Source organism: Oryx dammah, unplaced genomic scaffold (assembly GCF_014754425.2).
Source record: "Oryx dammah isolate SB20612 unplaced genomic scaffold, SCBI_Odam_1.1 HiC_scaffold_13, whole genome shotgun sequence".
Lineage (NCBI taxonomy): Eukaryota > Metazoa > Chordata > Mammalia > Artiodactyla > Bovidae > Oryx > Oryx dammah.
Genome location: NW_024070197.1, coordinates 49,850,179 through 49,860,994, shown reverse-complemented (window position 1 = coordinate 49,860,994; position 10,816 = coordinate 49,850,179). Strand labels below are relative to the sequence as shown.

The window sequence follows — 10,816 nt, the reverse complement described above, 5'->3', positions numbered from 1 at the left end:
TTAAACGGAATCATGTGTAGGTCTTTCTGAGACCACATCACAGAACCCAGAGGAACCAGTTAGTATGGGCAGGCCTCCCAGGAGAGCTGTGTGGGCTGGGTGCTGCGGACACAGCGGAGTTTGCTGCAGGGTTAGTCAGAGCCCACAGGTTCCTCCCACAGGGTCAGGTGTAAACGGGGCACCTGACCTTGGCCTCAGTGTGCTGACACCTCCTCTGTAGGCTGCATTAAAGCACACCCTCTGGGGTTGTTTGGGTTCCAGGAAGTGCTGAGCCCAGTCTGGCTCCGTAATAGAACCTATGTCTTCTCTCCTGAGTCCTCCCAGAGGGAGGATTGTCACGTTAACTCAGTGTAAGCAGTGCCGGCCCAGGTCTAGCTCCCAGAGGCACCTCTGGTCTTCAAGTTTGACTCACTGAAAGGGCACTTGGAGTTCAGGAGAACCCGAGACCCCCGCCCAAATGACATTCAAACCTCTGTGTATGTACATGTCTCTCTGGAGATACGACCTCTGGTTTTGAGGATGGTCTCAAAGAAACATCAGGAGTGTGCGACACAAGGGGTGGGGGAAGGGTGTGTGTGGGCTGTCTGTGGGCCCACGCTGGCGCCTCCACTTCAAACAACTAAAGCCACACTTTAGTTATCAGAGGGAGCATGCAGTCTCCACCCACCCACTTCAGGTATGAGGATGAGTTTTTCTTAAACTTTTAATTTTAACAGCTGTAGGTTTACAGAAGTGCTGCAAACACATTCCCAGGTACCCATCTCCTGGATTCCATGAATGTTAACATTTTCCCCATTTTGCCTTACTCTTTCTCCACACACTTTCTTTTGAACCATCTGGTGGAAGTTGCAGATGGTGCCCCTTTGCCTCTAAGTGCTCCTGTGTTATCCCAGCCAGGACATGCCTCCCACAGCTACGGTATAGTCATGACATCAGGATGCTCACGTGGATGCCGACCATAAAGCCTACAGCAAGCCGTGTTCAGATTCAGCCACTTGGTTGCCGTGTCATTTTAGCCTTTAATCTGGAAGGGTTCAGGACTCTGATACAGAAAATCACAGATAAATTATTCTGAAGACTTTCCTTCAGTGTGGGTTTTTTTTTTTTTTTTTTTACTGGACTCGGGCTTTGCCCTTTTGGTGGGATTTTCCACCCACGAAAGTGGTGGATAGGTCCAATTTGTCATCTGTCCTACTCAAAATGCTCTGGTCCACTTGGTCCAGCTGACTGACATCTTCCTGGCACTCTTTAGGCACTTTCTTACTTTCTAGCACAGGAAAGTGTTCCAGGCTTAGTAACTGCCCCAGTCCCAGCCCTGACACCAGTCATTTCTCTGAGGAGCCCTGGGACCTTCTGGTGGAGGACAAACGTGATAGTTGGGTGTGCTCACTTATCAGCTGATCACTGCCCATAGGTCCTTTCAGTAGTGTGGAAATAATACTCCTTATCTATTTCTTTTCTGGTCTATAAACATTAAAAACCATGAGTTCACAGTGAAACTTCCAACTTCAAAACAACATAAGTCATTCTTTCCCTTTTTCATGTTTATTATTTCCTTGCTTGACAGTGAGAAAGCTGGCTCCCTTATCCAGAGTACACTTATTTGCTCAGTCCGACAGTACACAGAAAGCACCTTTGGGACTGGTCACTTAAGCTGGTGAGAAACAAGGCTACTCACGAGCCTTTAATATTTGTCTATAGCTCAAGGGCATACAGTCAAAAAGTACTTGCTTTTGCTTCTTCATTGTGGGTGTGCCGCTCCTGTGAAATACGGTTCCATTCAGGTAGTCTACTGGTTTATTTCCCCATCCTTGTTGACTTTTGTCTGTGTAGTATATTAACATGGTCCCCAAAGTCAGAACTTCATAGAAGGTACAAAAGTTCTATCTCCTCCCACCTCTGGAACCAATCTCTTTAGTCTGATTTCTCCCACCTTTGTTTCTTATTGTACAAATGAGTATGATGTATGTGTATTTTCTTACTTCCCTGTCTTTCTTCCACAAAAGGTAGCATACTCTACTTCTGATGTTGCTTTTTTCTATTAATAATATATCCTGGAAACCACTCCACATCAGTTAAGTTCTTCCTTGTTCTATTATTGTAGTTATCATCACTTACAACTGTCTAACTCTCCATTGTGTACAAGCACCATTTCATATTTGACTTTTTACATGAGACTCTTCAGTCTATTTCCTAGGTTTTGAAGTTACAAACAAGGCTGCAACAAAATCCATGCATCTGTATTTTCTTTTGTTGGAAGTGTATCCTCCTAAAAGTGGGATTGTTAAATCAAAATAAATATATTTTGTATTAGTGCTTGATACTCCTCTGTAAGGGATGTACCAGTTTGTGTTCCCACCAGCAGTGAATGAGGGTGCCTGTGACCCCACAGCCTAACCAGTGCAGTGTGTAGCCATACTTTTGATTATTGCTGATCTGAATAATGAGAAATGGTATGAGTGTTGTTTCATCTGCACTTCTCTTACGTTTGAAGAGCTAATTTACTTGCTTATGAATTATATCTTTTGTCTACTTTTCTATGGGGTTTTTGGTATTTTCTTCTCAATTTTTAAGAGTTCTTCACGTATCAGAGATATTAACTCATTATCTGTGAGAAATTTTCTTCCAGTGTGTTGTTTGCCTTTGACTCTGTTGTCTTTTATCCTCATGGAAAAATTTTATTATATTTTCATATCATCAAATTGATTAATCTTAAATTTCACCTGGACTTTGAGTTACAGAAGATCTTCCTGATCACCCATGGGGAAGAGGCATATTTTCATGGGTTGTGTAGCATTTGTATTGTTTCAGCTTTTACAGTCAGATCCCTCGTCTGTTTGTTTATTCCTGTGTATGCTGTGAGGTGTGAACTAACTAGCTTTTGCCAAATTTTATCCAGCTGTCCTGCACTATTAAAAAAACTTATCTGTATCTACTTCTAGACTTTCTATTGTATTCTACACATTTGAGTACCTCCTTGATTCAATCAGAGGTTTTATAGTGTGTTTCAATGTCTAGCAGGGCTGGTCTCCTCATTGTGTGTTTTAAATAACTTTTCCTGGATTTTTCTTTCAATCTTCTTAAAGCACATATTTAAGCACAATTTCAGTAACAAGATGTGATGCTCTTTAGTGTCAAAATGAATGTACCAGAAGCAGGGTTTCCAAGGATGTTAAACATCTAGAAGCCAAGACTTGGCCAGGTGTCACCCAGGAGGTTGCCCTGTCGTGTCTGGTCTTCCTGCCGTGGAGTGTGTTGTGTATTGAGGTCACCTAGGAGAGCTGTTTGGAGCACTGCTCCTTCTCACTGTACAGCTCCCTGTAGCAGCTTATTGCATCATTGATTGCTCTTGAAACTTGACGTTTCCACGCGGCATCAGGGCTGTTACTGGTAAGGACCTGCAAGCCAGCCTCAAAATGTGAGAAGGCTGCTGACAGCTCCCGTGTGGTTAGTTGGCGCAGGGCAGGGGGAGCCTCTTCACCCTCCTCCTCCTCTCCTGTGGGCTCCTGCTCCAGCTGCATCAGCTCCTCATTTGAGAGACCCTCCTCGTGGGACTGCAGCAGCTGGTCCACATCAGCTTCTCCCACCTCTCCAACAGCCACACTCTTGGCAAGGATCACAATTATTTTGTTGAAGCTGTGCAATGCCATCTGTTTGGGAAGCACTCTGGAAATGAACACACTCAGGCCAAATCTTCTTCCACACACTGTTCATTGTTGCTGGTCTGAGCTCCCCCCAGGCTACTGCGATGTTGTCCACAGCATCCACGATGCTGTAGTTTCTCCAGAACTCCCTGATCTCTGCTGTATCCTCCCCATCTGTTGCTTCTAGGATGTGCTCAAAAGTCCTTCTCAGGTAATGAGCTCTGAAGGCAGAGGCTACACCTTGACCCATGGGCTGGATCGAGTCAGCTGTGCTGTCATGAAGATACTCCACTCTTACATTATCAGACAGATGGCTCAGATTGACTGGGTGGCATGGTGCCTTGTCTAAGATAAGCAGGGCTTTGTTGGTCAGGTTATTTTGGGCACAGTATTTCTCAATGGCAGGGCAAAAAAAATATGTGAACCATTCATGAAAGATGCTGCTGGTTGCCCAAGCCTTTCTGCTTGAGCGCCAAATCACAGGCAGATTGGGCTTGGAGTACCCCTTAAGAGCCTTGGGGTTTTCTGAGTGGTACACCAATAGGGGTTTCAACTTGAAGTCCCCAGCTGCATTGCCACCAAGCAGCAGCATCAAGCGATCTTTGGATGATTTAAATCCTGGCTGAGCTCTCTCTTCTACTGAAAGAAACGTTCTTTCAGGCAGTCTTTTCCAATAAAGACCTGTCTCATCCACATTAAAAACTTGCTGGGGGGTGTACTCACCTTCCTGAATGATGCTCTTCAGTATTTCTGGATATTCATCCTCCTTGGCAGGAGCTGCAATGTTCATCTTGAAGGGGGGCAAACAGTGGCGTTCCTTGAATCTCACAAACCACCCTTTACTTGCAGTAAACTTTTCTGTTTGAGAGCTTTAACCTTGCTCACGCTGTAGGTCATCAAACAAACTCTTGGCCTTCTTCTGAATAACGGTGACACTCAGGGGCACGTTTCGCTGGCTCTGGTCTTCAAGCCACAAACGCAACAACCGCTCCATGGTCTCCATGACTGCGCTTCGGTGGCGAGTCAACCGGGAGGCTCTCAAAGGAGTGGCTATTTGTGAACTCGCTTTGATTTTGTCTTTATTATCTCTGATGGTCGCCACTGTAGAGGCTGCAAGGCCTAAGGCCTTTGCGATCTGGCTGAGCTTCTCACCCACTTCAAACCGTCTTAACACTTCTAACTTCACGTCGAGGGTGATTGCTTTCCTTTCCCTTTTGGCACTCCGGATGACTGCGGCGTTTAGGGACCTTTTCCCAGGCATCTTTGCCGCCGCTATGTACTAACCACAGCAGTCTCAGGGGCGAGAAAGCCTGTGGTTGCTCCACGCCCCTTCGCAGAATTTGGGGAAGAGAAAGTGGGGCTTCCCGGAGGCGCAGGATGACGACACCGGGGACGTGACCGGGTCAGCACAGGCCGGCCCACGACACAGCCCAGGACAGGGCCGGTTCCTTCTGGGTTCCAGGGAGTCGATCAGAGCGGCCAAATCCCTGGACAGCAGGGCTGGGTTTCCCTGATGCAGAAAACAAAACTCCGTGAGGGGCGGTAATACCGCACAGCCCACGCCGCCCCGGGTCTTCGGTTCTTGGGGAACCGGTTCCCAGAGCTGTACCTGGACCACAAGGAGCTGGCGGGCAGGCGGGGTGGTGTACGCCGCTTCCCAAGGAGGACTCCAGATTTAAAGTAAGTCTAAAGGCTGTCTCCTCAGCACCTAGCTCGCGTCTGCCACCGTAGTGTAGGTGGCGCAAACCTTCAGATCCGAGTCAGGCCCGACAGTAGACACCTGAGGCAAGGTCCCCACCTAGGCGCCTTGGCCTCACCGCGCATGCGCGAGACCCGAGGTCCGCCGGAGGTGTGGTGCCCTATGACCTACTCGCCGCTGCATTGCGCGTGCGCGCGCCGCGCGGCGCGAGGTCTGAGGGGGAATGTCGCAGCGGCTGGTGGCGGCGGCCGGCAGCAGGGCGGTGGCGGGGCCGCTCGCCGTGCTGTGGCGGTGCGGCCTTGGCCCACGAGGGGGCAGGACGTTCGGGGCAGGCGTGAGGGCGTTCGGAACCGCTCAGCAGGTGAGCGGGGAGGCGCAGCCCGCCAGTTCCGGGCGGTGGGGGCGGTGGTCGCTCTCGACGCCGCGGTGACGCCATCCACGTGCGCCGCCGGCTCGGGGAACGGTTGAGGGAACCAGATGCGCGAACCCGAGCCCCAGAAGCGAGGCGCGTCGGCGGCGGCTGCAGCTCCGGCCAGCTGGCTGGCCCCGGGGCTCCAGCCCTTCCCAGCGGCTGAGGCGGCTGCCGCTGGCCCGAACAGGTCTCCGTGTGCTTTCCTTTCTGTGGCCTCTTACGCCCTTTTCTTTGAAAGTTCCCTGAGCCTCTCAGTGCCCCGCCACCATACTTGTTCCCCGCTCCCAAGAGCCGCGTTGAGCGAATTGCGTTCAAGCCTCCGCTGTGAGCCTACCTTGTCTTCTCGGACTCTCGCTCCGACTGCGAGGTGGTTTCCTCCTGGGCTCAGCGGTGATACCACTTCTGCTCAGTGTCACAGGGTTGTTCTCCGTCATGATACAATTTTGTAATGTGTTATGTATTTTTTATTCGGACAACATTCGTCGAGCCCAGTTCTACACTGTAATCATAGCTAACGTTGTGTGAGGGGTTTCATGCTGAGGGCTTTTCAGGGACTGTCTCATTTAAGTCTTATACCCGTCTGGCAGGTAAGCGCTGCACTAAACCCTGTTTTATAGGAGAGGAGACGCTAGAGCGTAGCTAGTTAGTATCTCCCCTTTTAGATACTTTTGTATTGTATGCCTTCCTCTGGGTTAGATTCTCTGAAGTAGACCATATTTTAAGGTTTATTTTTGTATTGAGCATCCCAGGGGGACAGTGATCACGTTGATTTCTTTCGTGGCGGACTGATGCGGAGCCTCTGGATTCTGGTCAGAGAAAGCTGTCTTGATTTCAGACAGTATTAAAAGAGGAAGAAGGGGGCCCATGCGTTTGTTTTCTGTCCTGTTTCCAGGAGTCAACTTTTCCTTCTTACCTCTTCATTTTGCGGATGGTGCACCGTCAGTTTGATTGTTTTTTGGCAATATCAGTGAAAGGAGAGCCTTTCATCTGTGGGCACGTGCCAACTCAGCATTGCAGGGGACTTCAAGTTGTTAGCCGGATGGAATGCAGTGATTGAGGGGTGCAACACAGCTGTGTCATGAGGCACTGAATTCCATGGAGCTCAGTGGTTTTAGTTAGGGGGGGAGGAAGCTGGATGATCTTTGAATTCCTTCCCAGACAAAGTTGTTCCTCTGTTGAGTCTATTAGCCACGGCATCTCATCTGGAACAGATGTGAGCTCTCTTTTGAGGGACTTGAAGGCTTAGACCGGGTGTGGGAAGGCTGGAGATGAAGTCACAGTTTGCCTTCTGGTTAAAAGAAGTGCGGGAGCAGTCAGTACTCCTCAACGGGAAGCTTCTTGCGGTTACATTTTCATTGACTGAGCTTCCTACATTGTCCATTCCACTCCAGCAGGAGAACCAGACAACAACATGTAGGTAGCGTATTAGGAGGTATGAAGGAGAAGGAAACACAACAGAGGGAGTAGACAGTGAAGAGAAGGGTGGAGGAGGATGAGTGCCACGCTATGAGAGGTGGGGTAATCGACTCCTGAAGGATGTGAGGCTTGAGCAGGAACTGCCAGTAGATTTGCAAGCGCCTGCTGGGGTTGCACCTGTGTGCATCTGAGACACAGGCCGGAGTCACCTGACTCGTGACTTGACAAAGAAAGGACAGTGGCACTTTGCCTGTTACGGGAAGACTGCTGTGCACAGCTTCACATGCTGGCTTTGCATATCCACACACCAATAATGGGTGGTAGATCCCTGTCTTTGAGAGCTGTATCTGACCTACTGTGGTCCCCTAAGCAAATCAAAACACTAAGTCATGAAATAAAGGAGTGGGATGTTTCTCAAGTTTTGAAGGCCTGAAGATCATACTTTGTCTTTCTAGGGCTGGAGACCTCCTAACACCTCTAGGAACCCCAGCTCCCTCTCTGGGGAGCTGCTGGGGAAACCCTGGGGGCTGGACGCTAGAGCACTCATCACATACCACTGGCTCCCAGTCACCTTACCTCAGGCCCTCACCTCCCTCTCCTCACTTCTGCGTTTTCCACCCTGCATGGGAGGGCCTTGAGGAGCAGAGGGGCCTAGGACCATCTTCTTCTGTGAGCCTTTGTCTAGGCCTCCCCTTACAGTGACAACCTTTGTGACATTGTGTTCTGGTCCCCTTGTGCATGGTGACTTGCTGTGTGTGGGAAGGGGACACTCATGGAGCAAAGGCTCCAGGAGCCTCATCACCATTTCTGCTGTGTCTCCTTCCTGAGCCCCTTGTTTATGGTTTTCCCAGATTTCAATATTCTCATGGCTTACCTGACTTTTTAGTGCTCTGTGGCCTCTGATAAGGATGTGTGAATGATTGGGCTTATCAGCAAATTAATAATTAGGAAATGGAGTTTGCACTGGGGAATAGCCTGCCACCTTGAAAGACGACACGGTGAAATAACACAAGAGTCGTAGTGTATGGATCCAGTTTCATTTTAATAAAATATTGGGAACAATCCAAATCTTTGGTTGGGGTGTTTTTTTTTTGTTTTGTTTTAACCATTTATGGACCTTTTTAAAAAAGAATTTTATTTTTAATTAGAGGATAATTGCTTTACAATAATGTGTTGGTTTCTGCCCTGCATCAACATTTAAAAGAGTTTTTTTTTAAGTATTTATTTATATTGGCTTTGCTGGGTCTTCGTGGCTGCGCGGGGGGCTACTCTTTAGTTGTGGTGCAAGGGTGTCTCATTGCAGTGGCTTCTCTTGTTTCAGAGCATGGACTCTAGAGCAGGGTCTCAGTAGTTGTCCACAGGCTTATTTGCCCTTTGGCATGTGGAATCTTTCTGGACCAGGGATCAAACCTGTGTCCCCTGCATTGGCAGGTGGACTCTTAACCAGGGACCACCAGGCAAGTCCTGGCTGAGGTATTTTGGCTGCGGTTAATACTAAGTGACTGTGCTCAGAGCTGGTTTTTTACTGTGGTGCCTTCTGTTGTACTCGTTTTTCCTATGATGGCTTTTGACGTATGATAGTGAGAAACCAAAATTGTCTTTCATCCTGCCTTTAACTGATGTTAAGTATTGTTAGTAGCTTATGGTAATAAAAACTGTCATTTTCCTTGTTGAGAACTCAAGAAAATACAGGGTTTCTCAGGTGGTGCTGCCTGCCAGGAGACATAGGAGATGTGGGTTCAATCCCTGAGTCAGGAAGATCCCTTAGAGAAGGGAATAGCACCCCACTCCAGTATTCTTGCTTGGAGCTCGGTGGGCTACAGTTCATAGGGTCATAAAGAATCAGACACAACTGGAGCAGGTTAGCAGGCAGAAAATGTTTGCTTTCCTGACAAAACCACTAACCTGTGGCTGATCAAAGATAAATCGTAATACCCTTTGGTTTTTAAACTTCACATGATTTTACTGTTTGTTTTTAAGAGTTATTAATGTTTTAATAGCTTCAGTGACAAAAATTGCCTCAGGCAGGAAGTGATTACTTAGCAGGTTTTTTTTTTTTGATAGCTGTAGCTATAAAAATTCTTCATGTATTTCTGCACTGAATGTAGTTTCTGTTTCTCCTGCTTGAATCATATTTGTTTTTAAAGATTTTTTTAAAATGTGGACTGTTTTTAAAGTCTTTTTTGAATTTGTTACAATATTGCTTCTGTAGTTTATATTTTGTGTTTTTTGGCCACAAATCTTAACTCCCCAACCAGGGATTGAATTCACACTCCCTGTATTGGAAGGCAAAGTCTGAACACCTGGACCATCAGAGAAGTCACACTGAATCATATTTTTAATGAGATAAAGAAGGTAAAGTCCTCAGGTTTATGTCTCTGCTTGAATCCTGGTCCTTTCCAATCTGGAACTGCCACTGTGAGAAGATGCTGCATCAGAATTTGTGGAAGCTAATCTGTCTCCCGTTTCAGTGTCTCCAGGCAATCCGCTTTCAGCAGTCGGCTCTGCAGATAAGACTGGCATCAGTTTCCCAGTGGCTGTGTTCAAAACCACCCAAAGGTATGTGTCTTCTGCCATCATTAGCAGCATGAGGTCACAGGACCTGAGTGTGGCTTCCTTGGTTCCCTGTGTTGTGGGGAGCAGGGACAGGGTGCATGACGGTCCAGGAGACCCAGGCCGCCCCTCTTCTAGCTTCTGTATGTATTGAGTCACACCTAGCTCCTCTCCTGTTTCTGGGTCACCTGCCCCATGTCTTTGCAGTGTTCATATTCAGTGAAGGTGGCAAAAGAGAGAAGGTGTTCCAGAAGGAAGTGGTGGGTGAATCTCTGGGGATGCCTGGGAGCAAGCCTTTGTTTCTGCGCATCTGAGGGTTAAGCTGAGTCTCATGTTTGGAAAGCAGGACAGGGACCTCATGTCTATTGCAGTTAGTTTGGAGCACGTGTGCCCCTTGAGCGCAGGCTGTGGGCTGTGCAGTGGGTCTCTGAGACCCTGTGTGAGGAGGCTTGCAGAGTTCGGACTTGGAGCTGTGTGTCGATTGCACCAGGCTAAAGCCAGGAAGAAAATCAGCTTCTCCCTTATTCCTTTCCTGTTGGACAGTCTGGCTGCTTGTGTGAGTGTGGTGCGTGCTTTTAAAGTGCCAGAATCTCATCGTTTTCCCTATGGGTTTGAGAAATTCTTTAAGAGGAGGAGAAGAAACACAGAAATGCAACAGCTCATAAAACAGCTCATAAAAGGAACAAATTGACCAATCAGACTATCAAAGTTTTACATTTGAGAATTTTTAATTTTTTTTAAACTTTATTTTTGGTCATGCCACATAGCATATGGGGTCTGGGTTCCCCAATCAGGGATGGAACCTGGGCTTCCTGATGTGGAAGTACAAGATCCTAGCCACTGGACCACCAGGGCAGTCCCACATTTGAGAATTGTTGAAGCATTCATTAATTCTGGGTTAATCGTGGGAGGTGGCGAGCAGGTGGGCCCGTGTGCAGGTGGTCTCAGTACTTCCTTCCCTTCACTGGTTTGTGGACATGGCCTCACTGCCTTCCTCTGTCTTCGGGCCTCTGCACCTGCATAGCTTGTGTGGATCCGAAGCCTCGACAAACCTATCTTTGAAATCATAAGTTTGGTGATGTGGGGGGTGTG

General features: G+C 48.0%; 2 protein-coding genes across 3 annotated transcripts in view; one reads left to right on the top strand and one right to left on the bottom strand.

Moving 5' to 3' along the window:
• Positions 1–1,800: 1,800 nt before the first annotated feature.
• On the bottom strand, positions 1,801–5,266 carry CENPBD1 (CENPB DNA-binding domain containing 1). Its single transcript, XM_040253630.1, is given in 1 exon segment — positions 1,801–5,266. A coding segment is annotated over 1 exon segment (1,332 nt). The 5' UTR covers positions 4,906–5,266; the 3' UTR covers positions 1,801–3,573.
• A 145-nt stretch (positions 5,267–5,411) lies between these two features.
• Positions 5,412–10,816, top strand: part of LOC120872925 (AFG3-like protein 1) — a 23,409-nt gene continuing 18,004 nt past the window's right edge. The window contains exons 1-2 of one of the 2 annotated variants that reach the window (XM_040253620.1): positions 5,412–5,704; positions 9,643–9,730. In XM_040253620.1, coding sequence (XP_040109554.1) covers positions 5,567–5,704; positions 9,643–9,730 — 226 coding nt within the window. In that variant the 5' untranslated portion in view covers positions 5,412–5,566. The remainder of the gene's footprint in view (positions 5,705–9,642; positions 9,731–10,816) is intronic. The other variant, XM_040253622.1, reaches the window with a different exon arrangement.